This window comes from Hibiscus syriacus, unplaced genomic scaffold, assembly GCF_006381635.1.
Source record: "Hibiscus syriacus cultivar Baekdansim isolate YM2019G1 unplaced genomic scaffold, ASM638163v2 tig00111409_pilon, whole genome shotgun sequence".
Lineage (NCBI taxonomy): Eukaryota > Viridiplantae > Streptophyta > Magnoliopsida > Malvales > Malvaceae > Hibiscus > Hibiscus syriacus.
The window spans coordinates 2,667,198-2,686,633 of NW_024063086.1; the positions used below are offsets into that span (position 1 = coordinate 2,667,198).

A 19,436-nucleotide genomic window follows, 5' to 3' on the forward strand; every position below is an offset into this window, starting at 1 on the left:
AAATTCGAAATAAAATAAAAAAATGACAATGACCTAAGTGTAAAAATGCACTAAAACAAGGAGGACTAAAATGTGATTTTCCATTTTTATAATCCAAATATACACTAATAAACAAAAATGCAAAAATTACAGGATTAGACCATTAAGTTTAAAATAAAATTAAAACAATCACTGTAGGTAACCAAAATGCAAAAACATGGAAGAGTTAGAGGGATTACAACACAATTCTACCAATTATTTATTTCAACCAACATTGTTGAAATAGAAGGGAAAATCACACAATAGGGACAAAAGTTTGAAACTAAAATATAAAAACACACAATAGGGACTAAAGTGTAAAAACATGGCAAAAGTTGGGGGACCTATACGTGATTTACCCCTAAACTTATATTATAAAAGCCACTTTTCACTTTATTTGTAACCCAACCTAAAAAAAACTCTTTTTTCTCTCCCATTTCCTATTCTCTTCTCGCAGGGTAACTTCGTCGGATCTTGCGCCTCTGTCCCGAAAGCCACTTCGGCCACTGCCCACGATGGTCGGAGTTCTTAAAAAACCCAGAAACAAATCTAAACAATTCGATCTATTCACCTAGACCCAAATCGAAACTAAAATACCTCTCAGCATAGCCTAAATACCCCTAAAATAAAGTCCGACCTTTCAATTTTCGCTACTCCGGTGAATCCCCCCGACGACGGGAAGCTCTCCCTCTCACCGAGAAACTCTTCTACCCCTTTAGATGTGTTTTTCTTTTTTTATTTCAAAATTTTCTAAAAAAGAAAAAACAATTTTTTACCTTGAAAGTTTTTTCTTTTGTATTACTTTCTAAACGAGGGGAGATCCCTTTTACATGTTGATTTTTGGGTTTTTATAATCGAAATTTTACAGAGATACAAATAAAAAAATCCAATCCCTACTTATTCCTCTAACATTTACCGTTTTCCCTGCATATGATGGATTACAATTGTAATGCCCTTAAGTTTTTAGGGTTTTGTTATGATTTCTGATGGGATTTGGTAAGACAAATGAAGCTCACTATTGCACACCCAAAAACCTCCAATTAACCCCACATCAATCGTCTTCATAATCAATCCAATAAGAGCCTCACCCACAAGGTTAAACAATAATGGGAAAAGAGGACATCCCTTGTAATACCCCAAATATCAGGTCAGTGACTTTATTCAAAAGATTTAAAATTTGAGGATTTATTTGAATAAATTATAACATATAAGAAATGATTTGGAATAATGCTTAAGACCAATTAGTAACAATGGATGAATAAAGAGGGCATTTTGGTCCTTTAAGGGGAAATAAATTTTAAATTCATTTTCTTATTAGGGATTTAAGAAGGGAAAAGGGGAAAGTTAAAGCAAACAATGCTATTTTTTCTTCTTCTTATTTCCCGTGTAAGTGCTCTCCTTCATAGCCAAAGGTAAGACTACATTTAGCTAGCTTTTCCTTTCGTTTTTGGGTTGTTTTTGAAACATTGCGTATTATAGAGGCTTAGATAAGGGTTAAATAAAATTAAAACTTAGAGATAAATAGATTATTTGAGATTGTAGAAAATGGGTTTTCGAATTATATGTTGGAATATGAGTTTTTATTTATGTTTACTAGTTTATTTGACTTGTCAAAGAAGTAAATAAGAGATTAGAAGCCTTTGATGTGATTAAAAACATGTTAGAGAAAATGGTATGGTTCTTGGTTTGAGATGTTCTTTGGATATTTTAGATGTTATAAGAAGCTAAATGAAGGAAAGTTAGGATAAGTAAGGAATAGAGTAATAGTATTGTTGGGGGTAAAAATATAGGAATGTGACAAAATTTGGGTAAAAATCAGGCTGAAAAATGGAAAATCTGGGTAAGGGTATTGGTACTAGAAGAACAGTACCGATATTATAGGTTGAAATATGAAGAATTTCGATGAACAATATCGATACTGATGTAAAAGTATCGATACTGATGCAATTAATATTGATACTAAGGTGGGTATTGATACTAAGAAAAAAGTATCCATATCATGGATTCCAGAATACAGAAATGGTATCGATACTGAAAGGGAATATTGGTACCATAGTATAAAAGTATCGATACCAAGATAGGGGAACCGATACTATTGAGCCTAAAATTGTATGATAGGCTGAAATTGTAATAGAAATTGAAAATAATAGTACTTTTGAGTATTATTAATAGTATAAATGTTAGAGAGTATACTAACATTTGTATGGTATGTGTAATTAATGGATGCTTGTGTATATCATAACCAAGCTCCCGAGTCAAGAAAGAACAAGGACAAGGGTAAAGTTTCAGAGTAATTAGACGCCATTTCAGCATACTAGGGAGGTATATAAGGTGAGTGCATTTATTGTATTTATATAAAAATGAGGAAGACTCGCAATGAGTCAACTTAGAATTTTTTGATTTAATGTATATTTTATAATATTTGATATACTTTCTTTAAGTGTATAGAAATGATATTATAAATAAGATTTAGAGTGTGTACTACTCTAAAATGAATGAAGAAAAGTTAAATGCCTAATTATGCATATTAGCATAAAGGTGCCATTAATGCAAGTTAGATGATCAGTTAACTGCCTAACTGTGCATATTGGCAGAAAGGTGTCAATAATGCAAGTTAGATAAAAGGCCTAACTATGCATATTGGCAGAAAGGTGCCAATAATGCAAGTTAGATGAAAGGCCTAACTGTGCATTTGATAGAAAGGTGCCAATAATGCAAGTTAGATGAAAGGCCTAAATGTGCGTTTGACAGAAAGGTGCCAATAATGCAAGTTGGATGAAAGGACTAACTATGCATTTGGCGGAAAAGTGTCAATAATGCAAGTTAGATGAAATATTAAATGCCTAACTGTGTATTTGGCAGAAAGGTGCCACTAATGCAAGTTAGATGAAAAACAATGTATTTCGACATAAACGATGCCAATTATTGGTTTAACTAAAAAGATTGTAAAGGGTTTTCATGAAGTATATGAATTATCTCATTGTTGATAGTCATGATATGGTTATGAATAAATTGTATTTTTATTTACAGTATTATGTCTCACTAAGTAAATACTTAACGTGTGTTGATTTCACTCGTAGGTAAAATTCAAAGAGTAGCCAAGTAAGGAGTGCAACAACAACAATTATCATCAATTTAAGGTTGACTCGTCAGTAATAGTAGGACAATCATGTTTATTTTGAAACTTAGTTGGCATGCAATCGAATTTAATAAAAATGTTTTGTAATGGTTTTAAAGTGATAGTTTTTAGTAATATATTTCAAGGAATGTTTTATTATTGTATCAAAATGTTTGGTTTGAAATTTGAAAACAAACGAGTAAATGTTTTCATAAGTCATGTGACACCTAACACTTGTGTAAGAAAACATATATGGGAAATGGGTGTTACATTTATTGGTATCAGAGCTACAGGTTTAGCCGATTCTCGGTCGAAACTGAGTTCGTTTGAAATAAGAAAAAGGGATTACATGTCATTAAGATTGTCAAGGTTACTGATATAGTGTCATTAGAGTGTGATTGATGAAGCTCCTTACTAACTTTATTGTTATTATTATTTATGTCCTAATAGATGTCAGAATCCTCGAACTCGCAAAAAGCGGTGGAATAATAAATTAGAGAATGAACTGGTAGCAAAAGGTACGAGGCTAATACTGAACAACCGATTCCATTGGAAAATGCTAGTGCTCTTTCACATCAGGGGATACTGGTGCCTGAGTTTGGAGCTTTTATGCAAGCTCTCGATGCCATTCTAACCAGATTTCAACCTCTTTTGCATGCCTCTACTTCTCCAGTACCGAGGATATTGATCCCAAAGGAGCTGAAGAGTTTAGGAGCTCCAGAATTATGTGGAGAGAAGGGTGAATGTCCGATGGAGGTTGACTTATGGCTGAATGATGTAATGATAATGCTTGAAAGTATTCACTGCTTAGATTCAGAGAAGCTGGGTGGAGTTATATCGTTACTAAGGGGATCAGCTTGAGTGTGGTGGTCAATACTATAATGTATGCACCACCGGAACAATTGACCTGATAGCTCTTCCTGGAAGAATTTAACAATAAGTACATTGGTGAGCAGTTCAGACGAGCGACGCTGATGAAGTTCCTTAAATTGAAATAAGGTGACCGAGCAGTACATGAGTACGAAGCTTAGTATAATAAGTTGAGTCATTTTGCTACTGAAGTGGTTCCCAATGGCAAGGTTCGACGTGATTGGTTTATTGAAGGATTTAGGCAAAGTTGAAAGAGATGATGCTGGATTTGAATTTACCTAGCCTACAAGAAGTCATAAACCAAGCCAAGGCTATTTAAAGAGTCCAAGAGGAGACATTAGCAGCAGAGTAGAGTTTGCAGATGGGGAACAGGGTTGGAATGTCTTCAACTCCCCATAATGTTAAGACATGCAAGAGCTCGAGTTCCCGATATACTGACAGAGATGGTTCTGCTGCAGTTTCACAGAAAACTAAATAGTCCCAGTCTTTTGTCGGTAGCTCTGGTAGAGCAATTGAAGAAAGAAATTTATGTCAGACATATGTTAGAATATACTGGGGAGTATGCATACTTCTCAGTGGAGCTTGTTTCCAATGTGGCGAGACTGATCACTTTGCCCGAAACTGTCCTAAGAAATCTAGGGACAATTCTGCGCAATCTGAAAGCTTTGTGGCAACCTCTAATAGAAGCAAATGAAAGGGTAGATCCAGGGGACAATCTGAATCAATACAACGACAAGAGACTTGGGAGTCACTAGAATTTACAACATTAAGACCAATGAAGATCGGGATGACCCAAAGATCATAACATGTACATTCCATCTTTTTGGTGAGCCTGTATTTTTTTTAATTTACCCTGGTTCTACACATTCATACATTAGTACAAAGTTGGTTAGAGCTAGAGGAATTCCTTTAGAGTCAATCTTTAGTGAAATGATAGCGGAAAACCCTATAGGTCACAGTACGAGGGTATCATAGGTATGTAGAAAATACCCGATAAAGATTCAAGGCATTGTATTTCCAAAAAACTTAATGGAGTTGCCTTTCGATGAATTTGAAATCATATTGAGAATGGATTGGTTGTCTCCACATCATGGATGGGTTGATTTTTTCCAGAAGATATTATTTTTTAAAGATACAGAAGGCTCAGAAATAGTAGTGATCGGCGAAAAAATGAAATCACTACCCAATGTGATATCAACCATGACTGTAAGGAAATGATGTCAAAGGGTTGTATAGCTTTTCTAGCTAATGTGATAGACACTCAAGTTCCAAAAGTGAGACTAAATGATGTCCCAACATTGAAGGAGTTTCTTGAGGTTTTTCTAGAGGAATTACCGGGTTTACCTCCAGATCGTGAGGTGGAATTCAGGATTGAGGTTTACCCGGGTACCAAACATATTTCTATAGCTCCATATCGAATGGCTCTAATGGAGTTAAGAGAGTTAAAAGCCCAACTGCAAGATCTACTTGATAAGGTATTTGTGAGACCCAGTGTTTCTTCTTGGGGAGCACTTGTGCTGTTTGTGAAAAAGAATGACGGGTCTATACGATTATGCATCGACTACTATCAATTAAATAAAGTAATGATAAAGAATAAGTATCCTCTTTCGAGGTTTAATGATTTATTTGATCAATTTAAAGGTGCAATAATGTTTTCTAAGATAGACTTGAGATCGGGTAATACCAATTAAAGATCAAAGAGGATGATATTTCCAAAATAGCTTTTCGGACTCGATATGGACACTACGGATTTGTGGTGATGCCTTTTGGATTGATTAATGCTCCTGCAACATTTATGGACTTGATGAACCGAGTATTCTAACCCTACTTGGATCAATTTATGGTGGTATTTATAGATGACATTTTGATGTATTCCAAGTCAAGAGAGGAACACGATGCTCATCTACGAGTGGTTTTTCAGACACTTCGTGAAAAGAAGTTGTATGCCAAATTGTCCAAGTATGAATTATGGTTAGCTGAAATTGTTTTTCTTGGTCATGTAGTCTCCGCATAAGGCATAAGAGTGGATCCTAAAAAGATTCAAGTAATAGTGGATTGGAAACCCCCAAAGAATGTTCCTGAAGTTCAGAGTTTCTCGGGGTTTGTTGATTACTATAGACAGTTCATGAAGAACTTCTCAATGTTAGCTTCGCTGCTAACTAAGTTGTTACGGAAGGATGTGCCTTTTGTTTGGTCGGAGAAATGCCAAGAAAGTTTTGAAAGGCTAAAACGAATTGTAACAGAAGCCCAATACTTGTACAACTTGAATCGGGTAAAGATTATGTAGTCTTTAGTGATGCATCTCATAATGGGTTGGGATGTGTTCTTATTCAAGATGGAAAAATCATGACTTATGCCTCAAGATATTTAAAAACTCACAAGATAAATTAACCGACACATGTCTTGGAATTGGCAGCGGTTGTGTTTGCTTTGAAAATTTGGCGTCATTATCTGAATGGGGAGCAGTGCCATATTTTTACGGATCACAAAAGTTTAAAGTGCCTAATGACTCATAAAGAACTGAATTTGAGACAAAGAAGATGTATTGTGCTTTTAAAAGATTATGAATTGATCATTGACTATCATCCCAGAAAGGCTAATGTGGTAGCAGATGCACTTAGCCGAAAAACTTTTGCAGCTCTATGGGCTTTGGATGCGCGCATGAATTTAAAGAAAGATGGTGCATTGATAGCTGAACTTAAGTTGAAGTCGATACTTTTAGATCTAGTAAAAGAGCTGCAAGATCAAGATGAGAAATGCTTGGCGAGAAGGGCGCAAGTCGAAAAAGGAGAGATTAAAGACTTCGAAATTAGGGCTGATGGATTTTTATATTATCATGGCAGACTTTGTATTCCCGATAATGATGAACTGAAGAAAGATATTCTTTCTGAGACATACTACAATTCTTTGACGATTGATCCAGGTGGGAATAAAATGTATCAAGACTTAAAGAGTCGGTATTGGTGGCCTGGTATGAAAAGAGTTATATCAGAGTTTGTTGGGAGATTTTTGACATGTCAACAAGTGAAAGTTGAACACCAAGTGCCATCTGGATTGCTACAACCAATATCTATTCCTGAGTGGAAATGGGAACGAGTTACAATGGATTTTGTTTCAGGGCTACCTTTATCACCAGGTAAAAAGGACTCGATATGGGTAATTATAAACATATTGACCAAGATAGCTCACTTTATTCCAGTTCGGGTAGATTACTCGATGGATAAATATGCGGAATTGTATGTAAAAGAAATAGTTCAGCTGCATGGAGTGCCAATATTGATAGTGTCTGATCGAGACCCAATGTTTACTTCAAGATTCTGGAAGTCCTTGCATGAGGCATTGGGTACTCGATTGAATTTCAGCACAGCTTTTCATATATTAGAGGATATGCTAAGGCATGTGTAATTGAGTTTAAGGGATCATTGGAAAGGTATTTTCCTTTAGCGAAATTCGCTTATGATAACATTTACCAATCGAGTATTAAGATGGCCCCGTATAAAGCTTTGTATGGGAGGAAGTGCAGAACACCATTAAATTGGTTTGAACTAAAAGATCGAGACATAGTTGGTTCGGATTTGATGAAAGAAATGGAGGAGAAAGTGAAATTTTATTTCAAGTGGGAGACAATGTATTTATGAAAGTGTCGCCTTGGAAGAAAGTGTTACGGTTTAGGGGTAAAGGAAAGATGATTCCGAGATTTATTGGACCTTACGAAATTTTGAAAGGGTCGGACCAGTAGCTTATCAGTTAGCTTTGCCTCATGATATGGACAAGATTCACAATGTTTTTCACGTGTTGATGTTTAAAAGGTACAAATCAGATCCATCCCATGTCATCACATCTGAAGAGATAGAAATCCGACCAGATTTAACTTATGAGGAAGAACCAGTACTGATCTTGGCTAAGGAAAACAAAGAATTGGGTAACAAGAGGATTCCTTTAGTTAAAGTGCTCTGGGAGAATCATAAGGTAGAATAAGCTACTTGGAAAAGAGATGAGGATATGAGGAAGTAGTTTTCACACCTCTTCGTTTCAGGTACTTCTTTAAATTCGAGGATGAATTTTCTTAAGGGGAAAATTGTAACACCCTAAATATCAGGTCAGTGACTTTATTTAAAAGATTTAAAATTTGAGGAATTATTTGAATAAATGATAAAAGATAATAAATTATTTGGAATAGTGCTTAAGACCAATTAGTAATAATGGATGAATAAAGAGGGCATTTTGGTCCTTTAAGGGGGAATAAATTTAAAATTCATTTCCTTATTAGGGATTTAAGAAGGGAAAAGGGGAAAGTTAAAGCCAACAGAGTTATATCTTCTTCTTTCCCGTGTAAGTGCTCTCCTACATAGCCAAAGGTAAGGCTTCATTTAGCTAGCTTTTCCTTTCATTTTTGGGTTATTTTTGAAACATTGATTATTATAAAGGCTTAGGTAAGGGTTATATAAGATTAAAATTGAGAGATGGATAAATTATTTGAGATTGAAGAAAATGAGTTTTTGAATAATATGTTGGAATATAAGTTTTTATTGATGTTTACTAGTATATTTGACTTGTCAAAGAAGTAAATAAGAGATTAGAAGCCTTGGATGTGATTAAAAACATGTTAGAAAAAATGGTATGATTCTTGGTTTGAGATGTTCTTTAGATATTTTAGATGTTATAAGAAGCTAAATGAAGGAAATTTAGTTTGTATAAGTAAAGAAGAGTATAATAATATTGTTGGGGGTACAAATATGGGAATTTGACCAAATTTGGATAAAAATCGGGCTGAAAAATGGAAAATCTAGGTAAGGGTATCGGTATTGGGAGAACAGTACCGATACTATAAGTTGAAATCTGAAGAATTTCGATGAACATTATCGATATTGATGCAATAGTATCGATATTGGGGGTGGGTATCGATACTAAGGGAAAGGTATCGATACCATGGATTCCAGAATGCAAAAATGGTATCGATACTGAAAGGGAGTATCGGTACCATAAAATAGTACTTTTGTAATAGAAATTGAAAATAATAGTACTTTTGTGTATTATTAACAGTATAAATGTTAGAGAGTATACTAACATTTGTATGGTAGGTGTAATTAATAGATGCTTGTGTATATCATAACCAAGCTCCCGAGTCAAGCAAGAAAAAGGACAAGGGTAAAGTTGCAGAGTAATTGGATGTCATTTCAGCTTACTAGAGAGGTATATAAGGTGAGTTCATTTATTGTATTTATATAAAAATAAGGAAGACTCGCAATGAGTTAATTTAGAATGTTTTGATTTAATGTATAGTTTACAATATTTGATACACTTTCCTTAAGTGTATAGCAATGATATTATGAATAAGATTTAGAGTATGAACTGCTCTAAAATGAATGAAGAAAAGTTAAATGCCTAATTGTGCATATTGGCAGAAAGGTGACATTAATGCAAGTTAGATGATCAGTTAAATGCCTTACTGTGCATATTGGTAGAAAGGTGTCAATAACGCAAGTTAGATGAAAGGCCTGATTGTGAATATTGGTAGAAAGGTGCCAATAATGCAAGTTAAATGAAAGGCCTAATTGTGCATTTGGTAGAAAGGTGCCAATAATGCAAGTTAGATGAAAGGCCTAATTGTGCATTTGGCATAAATGAGTCAATAATGCAAGTTAGATTAATGGTCTAACTGTGCATTTGGCAGAAAGGTGCCAACAATGCAAGTTAGATGAAACGTTAAATGTCTAACTGTGGATTTGGAAGAAAGGTGCCACTAATGCAAGTTAGATGAAAAACAATGTATTTCGACATAAACGGTGCCAATTATTGGTTTAACTAAAAAGATTGTAAAGGGTTTTCATGAAGTATACGAATTATTTTGGTGTTGATAGTCATGATATGATTATGAATAAATTGTATTTTCATTTACATTATTATGCCTCACTAAGTAAACACTTAATATGTGTTGATTTCACGCGTATGTAAAAATCAAAGAGTAGCCAAGTAAGGAGTGCAACAACAACATCTATCATCAATTTAAGGTTGACTCGTCAGTAACAGTAGGACAATTATGTTTATTTTGAAACTTAGCTGGCATGTAATCGAGTTTAAGAAAAAAAATGTTTTGTAATGGTTTCAAAGTGATAGTTTTTAGTAATATATTTCAAGGAATGTTTTATTATTGTATCAAAATGTTTGATTTGAAATTAAAAAAAAAATTAGTGGTGTTACAAATGAGTAAATGTTTTCATAACTCATGTGACACCTATGACTTGTGTACGAAAATGTATACGGGAAATGGGTGTTACAACCCTGTCTTTGCCCTCTCTTAATGTTAAACTTTCTTATGGGAGTATTGTTCACTAACACAGAAATAGAGGCCGAAGAAATACAAAACTTAATCCATTTCCTCCACCTAGACCCGAACCCCATTTTACTCATGACCAACCCAAGGAAATTCCAATCAATAGAATTATATACTTTGCGAAAATCAACTTTAACACCAAGAGTCGATCTCATTCTTCGCTTCAGATCATCAAAAACTTCATTTGCAATGAGAGCACTATCAACAATCTACTTCCCTTGAATGAATACGAACTGGGTCTTCCTAACCACTTCTTTAACGCACCCAACTAATCTCTTCGACAACACTATCAGAATCTTATACAGACTGCTAACTAAGGATATGGGCCTAAAATTATTGACACTTTTTGTAGCACACTTTTTCAGAATGAGCATGATAAACAAATGATTAAAAGAGAGATGTGGAAACTTCCCTTTATAGAAATCACCAAAAAAATCCATAACTTCTCCTTTAATGTCTCCCTAAATTTTCTTATAAAATTCTAAATTGAACTTTAGCATGTTTAGAATCACATTTAGAATATTTTTTTGCATATTTTACATCATTTGCATATTGGGAGAGAATTGTTGATACTTGGGATGATTTTGATGATTTTGATGTGAATTTGTTACTCTGATATTGTAGGTGTTGTTGTGAGCTGATACGAGACAAAATTGTTGAACCGTTGTTGTAGCAATCGACATGTCACCATGTAGTTGAGAAATTTTAGGAATGGATAAGCTGCTGCGGGATAAAGGCTAAAATTTAAATTTAAAGAAGGAATTTTAAGGAAAAGGGGAGCTTTCTTATCAGTGGAAAGTCTTACCTTGATGGGCTATAAATATATTATTTTCTACACACTTTATTCATCCTTGGAAAACCCTAATTTTCATATCCACTTTTTTATTTTTTTCTATTTTCCCACCGTCTATGAAGGCTTAAACCCACCGCCAGGGAGTGCTGCAGCAGTTGGGGAGCAACGATGTGTAGCAGCCGAGATTAATCGTGATTCAATTGAGTTTTGTAGTTCTTACTTGAGAATGGAAGATACTATTAGATAAGATTTGATGTTTAAATTTACTGTTGTTATTTGAAATTGAACACAAGACGTTTGATGAAAAGTTTTTCAATTTGATTTTGCTTTTATGATATGGTTATGTTGCTGGGATTTCTTGGAAACTATTTTTAGAGATAAAGATAGTGTTATGTGCGTTTAATTTTGATTATTTTTAGAGATAGAAATATTGAGACTGCATGCTGCTTATGAAAACATCGGTTATTATGAGAGTAATTTTAATGCAAAGAGATTTGTATTGCGATTTCTATGCTTTAATTGACATCTTTATTAATGGATTTGATGAGAATTAATTCCGTTGGTTAAGTGATTAATATCTAAGAAAAATTAATGTGTTAATCATTGCATAAGACACAACAATATTGTAACAACATTATTATGTTGAAAGCTACCTGATAACGACATCATTGCTTGGTCCATTGGTCTGATTGCTCCACTGTTCGCTAAAGCATTCCTCTGGTTTTATCATTCTAAATTTATACTTTGTTGTTTTTGTCTTATTTCACTGTTACAACTATATATTTTCTTAATACTTTCATATAACTCTATTATAATTTGTTTTGCTCTTTGTAGGTTCGACATCCGAAGCTTCTATAGCTTCCACGTTATTACTTAGTTACGATACATACACTTGCTTGATTGCTGTAACATTATCTAAGCGCACCACTCCGCACTTCTTCTTCGGAGAAAGGAGCCTCAATATCTCTCCTTGAAGTTGAACACAATTTACTAAGTTGCACATCAAAACTTTTAATTGGCAAAGTTTTCCCGAATTAAAGCTCCTCTTAAAATAATGCTCGAACTCCTTAGAAATCATCTTTGGATCCTCGACTACCACATTAACCCTTTTGATACAAGAGATACAATTAGACGAACCTACCAGGGACGAATGCACTAAGCCCCCTAGGGGTCAAGTGCATCCCTATTATTTAGGAAAAAAAATAAAATTTAGTATAATATATTATAAAAAATGGAACAAATAAAAAATTTTGCACCCCATTATTTTTAAGAAAATAAAATTAAAATTTTGGACCCCATTTATAAATTTATGGATCCGTCACTGGACCTACCCTTAAGGGAGCAGTAACGTGAAAGAATTTTGCCTTGAACCATTTCAGCTGAGACTTCTGAAGCCATTTCCTTTCATCTCTCCTATATCTTGCCCAGAGCTTATTTTTTAAACAATTGATCTCAGCTAGGGTCCCACTTTTATTACTAGCAGACATAACTTTTTCTTACAGTACATGGATGTCATTTTCAATATCCATCGTTGACTCGGGTTCATTGGCTCTAGATTCTGCCACCCATGACTTGGTAGCCACTTTCACATTCTTTAACATCGTTCCAATCCCCTTGTATCTGCATTTACCACAAATTGCCTTGACAACCTCGACAAAGCCACGATCATCGGCCCAATGGGAGAACCATTTAAACCGACGTGACCCCTCTCGCTATGTCCTCCACTTTCAACACAACTGGATTATGATCTGAAATACTCCTAGGGAGCACCGATTGGGATAGACTAGGATATCGAATTAAGATTTCTAGGGACACGAAAAAACTATCAAGTCTGCTCGTGGAGACAGAGCTACCACCTCTGAACCAAGTAAACGAGCTCCCCTCTAACGACAAATCAATCAGGTTTCTCGACTGAATAAAATCACAAAGCGCTTTCATTACAACCCCATTAGCAGAATCACCATATTTTTCCTCGTCACTTTTTACAGTGTTAAAATTGCCACCAATGACAACAGGTAACCCGATATCAACAATAGTTTCTTCCAATTGCAGAAAAAACTCTCTCATACCAGCTTGATCATTAGGCGCATAAACATTAGTCAAACCAACTCCAAGTTTAGGTTGAGTCAAAACACCTTCCAGAACCACAACGCACCTCTGTTAAACTAGAATCCAGGGAAATAGATGAATCCAGGCCTGGTTCCTTATAATTCCACTGCTCACCAACTAGCCCATTATCATTCATCTCAAAATTAGGAATCAGCCCACTTCCCAAGTAAACAAGAATATCATGAAGCCCTTCATTTGATGGACCAACCTGTAGCACGTGATTAATACTTTCTGAACATCAACTGCCAAATCAACACCAGCCTGCAAAAAGGCTTCATCAACAGCACGTTTTTCAACATCCCCCTCGGAACTCTCCTCGGCATTAACTAACTCATCATTGCCATGGAACCTAACCGTTTCAAATTCATTATCATCCCCTTCCCTTTCAATCGACGACCAACCATCGATAAACGTCCGATCACCATCGTAATCCTCTACTTTGATCTTAATCGTGAAGTTTCTTCCCTTGATAAGAATGCTAAAGTTAAATAATCGGATAAAAAAAACGAAAAGAACATAAGAATTTTAACGAGGTTCAACAATGTGTTTATGTTCTCGATATTTTGGGCGGCGCTAGATTTTTCATTCAATATATCAATTGGTTTTGGTTACATCTAATTTATAATAAATAACTCTATCCGGAATCATAGAAACTCTTTGAACTGATAATAGGATTATAGCTTCATCAAACCTATTGCGGTTAGCCGTGTCTTCATCAACTCTAATAACAGGACCCCATCTACTTCCAAACTCTGAAAAACATCTATCACACCAGACTTCTATTGGAACATCCTGTAAAACCATCCAAACTTTCACCTTCCTCTTCCCCTCATATCTTTCTAACCTCTCTAACTCCACGAACCAAGAACGCATAAACTCATCTAGCCTAGTCCAAATCCTTGGTAACTCCTCCATACGCGAGAATTGTATAATTGACAACAATCTGTGCCAAGGACTGACCTTCACATCGAATCCTTGCGACCTTAACGCGACCTGCACTATTTCTGGATTATACATCCTCATAATCCAACCAACAAGGCAACGATTTTTCCATTCCAGATCAGATTTTAAAACACTAATCTGTCTTGATCCCATTTGGCCCTGGAACTCATCGTTGCTAGGTAACTCATCCACTAACCTCACTTGAATATCTTCAGGAGCAGCAACACTACTGGCATGAGGTTTACCTCTCGAAGAATCCATACCAATGAGAGCTGCTTTAAATGTTCTAGTATCCCTAAGCAACAAAAATCTCCTCCTTTCCTTAAAACCATTTCCCTTATCTTTCGATGGTTTCTTTTCAACATTTGACTCTGAGAAAACTCTAATACGGAAACCATCGATCAATCTTCCATTACCCTTCTCAACAGCACAAGTCGTCTCCTTTAACGTCCTAAACCGGATCAACGTGAATGTCGACCTACTGAATCTCCTTTTCAGACTCCAATACGCGATATACACATTGATCACCTCTCCAAGCACCTGGAACACTTACTTCAGCGACGAATGGTGAAACCCTTTTCCCGATGTTATCGAAAAAAATAGAAACCCCAGACCGACTATGCCCATTAAACCTCCCTCCATAAACGACGGACCTTCCCTGCAATCCGCTCTTCCCTCCAGCAGCAACGAAGCTTCCTTGCGAACCACCCTTCAACGAATCTTTTCTACGCGACGCTTCCTTCATATTTTTTTTGAGATTTTAAAGTCCCTATTTTGATTTTATTTCTAATTATATTCTATAAAAAATATAATTAATTATAATTATTAACGCTAACCAATGGTTAACAATTTATCAAAATTCATTAATTGTAATCATAAATAAATATTTTTAGCGATTCGATGAAATCGTTAAATCTTAACAGTATAATTAATTAACCTATAAAATATAGAGCTTACCTCGATTAATAATTATGGTTAACTGTAACGGATTGATTTGAAGACTTCTACCCACGTTAAATTGGAGAGAAATAAGAGAAGAATCAGCCATAAAATTTCTCAATGGGATAATTACCTTTAGGTCCCTATACATTTATCTTCCATCTGAAGTTCTTCATTTTCATAAGCCCAAATGAGCTCAATCCTCTCCGAATGAGAGCTAATTTGCCTCAAGAGTTCAATTATTCGCCTAAGCATACCCATAACTATTTTAAATCAACTCTCATACGTCGACATGAAAATCCAGGCCATTACATTAATCCATTGTTTATTCAATTTTAGATTTAGAATTTTAATAAGAATTAAGTTTGATCCCAAATTTCCCATCCCTATCATCGGAGCTTGAACAAGAAAATAAAAAGAATTGTAAACTCTACCTAGGAGCACTTTTACTCTATACAAAAATATATCAAAATATTTTTTTTTGGTAGTCACCTCATAAAAATATATCAAAATATAAACACAACATGTTTCAAATAACAATTTTTTAACGACTGTTATGGACCATACACTTAAAATAGTAATGTTCAAAATGTTAGACACCTATGAACAAAAAAATACTTTAGACACGTAAAATAAACAAATGATATAATTTAAATACTTATTTTTCCATTAAACCTATAAAAGTATTTCGAATTTAAACAAGAAATATAAATTTTGTAAACTCCACCTATGAACACTTTTACTCTATAAAAATATCTTCTTTTTCTGTTGATATATCATAAAATCTTATTTGAAAAATTAAACAATTTTATTATTAATTTCATTTAAAATTTGAATCACTTGATATTATTTCTTAAAATTTTTAATTCATTTTGGCATAGTACAAAAATTGTTTCATTTAATCTGATGAACATTAAGGTAAGTCTTTAATGTATTATATTTTGAGTGCATATGATTTCATAAAGAGGAGAAATTATGTCCTATAGGTTTTTATATTTAACTACTCTTCAACTAGTAAAATGCATAGGAATGCAATTATTATAGAACTTATAATATAAATAATATTTTAATTAAAATTTTGGTAAAACTTATATAAACAAAGTTAATTAATTTTTATATAAATAATTTTATAAAAAATGGTATAAAAATCTCACATAGGGTGGTAAAATATAATTTAAATATTTTAAGTTAAAGGTCAGATGTAGACTCGTTCATCTATAAGGTCAAATTAGTAAATTTGAGTGGTCTACACTTTAAAAACAATCATGATTTTTTTAAAGCTTTTTAAGGATAACACTTTTTAAATAAAATACCACAATTATAAAATTATTTTGTGACATTGTTTTAGTTTTATATGTTTATTTTTTATTATTTTGTAAGAAACAATTGTAGTATGATAAATTGTGATATTTCATAATTTCACCTTATTATAAAATGTTTTAAGAGTTTCAATTTAAAAAGTAGCACATAGTCTGCATATCTTTTGAGGCGGGTCTGATCAGATGTGATCAATTATATATATATATATATATAAGAAAATCATATTATTAAGAAAATCATACCAGTGCCAAAGTTCTTTCGAAGGATGACATTTTTAAAATAAAATATCACGATTATAAAGTTGTTTTGTGTCATCGTCTTAGTTTTACATGTTTAGATTTTTTTTTATTTGTAAGAAACAATCGTAATTTGGTAGATTTTGATAAATTTACCTTATAATAAAATATTTTAGGAGTTTCATTTTTTTAAAAATAACATATAGTCTCCACATTTTTTGGCACGAGCATGGTCAGACGTGATCAATTATATATAGAAGAACATCATATTGATGAGAAAATCATATCAGCGCCAAACTGCTTTCACCAAAAATATAGGAACCTTACAAGTAGTTTCACCAAATTTTTTTCCTTCATAAAATCAGTTAAGAAAATCATACAAGTGCCAAAGTGCTATTTTAAGAATGTAAATTTAGGGCTGTTACGTATTACTGTTAAATTCAATAAAAGCAATGCTTCAGAAATTTTCTTCTAAAATAGCAGTTTAATGTATTTCTTAATTGGTGACAATAGGATTCAAATAACCAGACTTTGTTAATCATGTACATTTAATACATATATAATTATAAATAGTGGGTAAGTACACAAATGATCCTCTAACTATATCATACTATTTTGTTAATTCCCCAGACTATTAAAAGTTACAAAATGGTACTCCTACTACAGGGTATTGCTTTGTTGAGTCTCTCGACTGTTATAAGTTACAAAATGGTCACCCCTCTATTTATTATGTTCCAAACTCGTCCTTTTTCATTAAAAAATTAACAACAATCTGAGCTGGATGTTAACCTGCTGACTGATATATGAAAAAAAACTGACCTTATAATCTCAAACGACTATTATATATCAGCTAGCATGTTAATGTCTACCTCAGACGGTCGTCAATGTTTTTAACAGAAAATGATGAGTTTGAAACATAATGAATAGTCGGGTGACCATTTTGTAAATTTTAATAGTCAAAGGACTCAACAAAGAAACACCCTATAGTCGGAGAATTATTTTGTAACTTTTAATAGTCAGGGGACTCAACAAAGCCATATGCTATAGTCAGGGACCATTTGTGTACTTTACCCTTTAAAGAATTAATAGCTTTTTAGTTTTTTTTCTTTTTCCACATTGAGTTAATTGATTTCCCACATAATTACTGTATATATTGAATGAATTAATCTTTTTCTGCTGTTTATTCCCAAAATTATAAACAACATTTAATTTCTTCCCTAAGGAGTGATTCTTTTTCACTATTTTTGTTTTAGTAAACCAAAATGGTGGTTTTGCTTAAATGGGTAAAATTTGAAGTCTCGTGATTCATAAAATTACTTCCCTTTTGTAATTTTACCTGGATTGTATTTATATATCCCTTCATGTACTCAGTTTTTCATTGAAAAAAAAATAGTTCAACTTTATAATTTCAATCTTTTTCTTTCAGCAATGGTTGCCCTAAAGCTTTTCTTTTCATTTGTGATGTTCATAGCTCTTTCAGTTTCATCCACGGCAGCCAAGAGGCATATACATATGGGTACTCAAAGGATTGACTCAAACTGGTACGATGCACATGCAACATTTTATGGTGATATGACTGGTGGTGAAACCATGCGTAAGTACAAATACTATTCATCGAAGATATCTGGATTCGAATTCATGACTTTATTAATTTATTTACGTGCAATTCATGTTTGGGTTTTTGTAGTGGGAGCTTGCGGATATGGTGATCTATTCAAGCAAGGGTATGGACTCGAGACGACGGCACTGAGCACAGCGTTGTTCAACAACGGCCTGACCTGCGGAGCTTGTTTCGAGATCAAGTGTCACAATGACCCTCAATGGTGTTATCCACATGCCGGCTCTATCAAGGTGACCGCAACCAATTTTTGCCCTCCGAATTACACGAAACCGGACGGGAATTGGTGCAATCCGCCATTGAAGCACTTTGATCTGTCAATGCCAATGTTCACCAAACTGACGGTATATAAAGCCGGGATCATCCCCGTCAATTATCGACGTGTTTTGTGCCATAAGAAAGGTGGGGTTCAATTCCAGATTAAGGGAAACCCTTGGTGGACTCTGGTGCTGTTGTACAATGTTGGTGGCGCTGGTGATATCAAGGATGTTAAAATCAAGGGTTCGAGGACCCGATCGTGGTGGTCGATGAGCCGCAATTGGGGTGTGAATTGGCAGACCGGAATGAACTTAAGAGGGCAAAGCTTGTCGTTTCGAGTGACGACCGGTGACGGAAAAATGATCGAGTTTCATAATGTTGCACCGGCTAATTGGCAATTTTATCAAATATTTGATGGCAAATTAAACTTCTAGGACAAAATATGTGTTTACGTGATATCTCCACAGTTTAGGATTTTGATGGTCGCATGCCCTTTGAGAGTTTTTTTTTTTTTTGTACAAGTTTCTCTGTTATGCTTTTTAATAGACAATTTAATAATGTTCAACGCAAAATTTGGGATGATTTTCCTAAATGTATCATGTTTAGTCGATGTTAATTCGTATTAGGGATGGACCTAGGGGAGTAGGTGAGGGCAGTCGTCTTCTCTAAAAGTTTGAAATTTATATATATTTTAGATATTTTTTTTATTTTTTATTGAAAATCTATTTTCGTTTCTTAAAATTTTATAAATTCATTCTCCACTAGAATTTTATAAATTTACCACCAACATAAAATCATGTTCCTGATTCACATGTTATAAAGAAGTTAAATATTTTTTTTTGCTAATAACATTTAAATAGTGAAATATTTGTTAATAAACT

The 19,436-nt window shown here is 34.0% G+C and overlaps 1 protein-coding gene across 1 annotated transcript; it reads left to right on the forward strand.

The window, feature by feature from the left end:
- The first annotated feature begins 18,107 nt into the window (after window positions 1-18,107).
- Window positions 18,108-18,989, forward strand: LOC120162870 (expansin-A23-like). Its single transcript, XM_039172940.1, has 2 exons — window positions 18,108-18,273; window positions 18,367-18,989. Exons 1-2 carry the CDS (start codon window positions 18,108-18,110, stop codon window positions 18,987-18,989), a joined length of 789 nt encoding a protein of 262 aa, XP_039028871.1.
- Window positions 18,990-19,436: the final 447 nt, after the last annotated feature.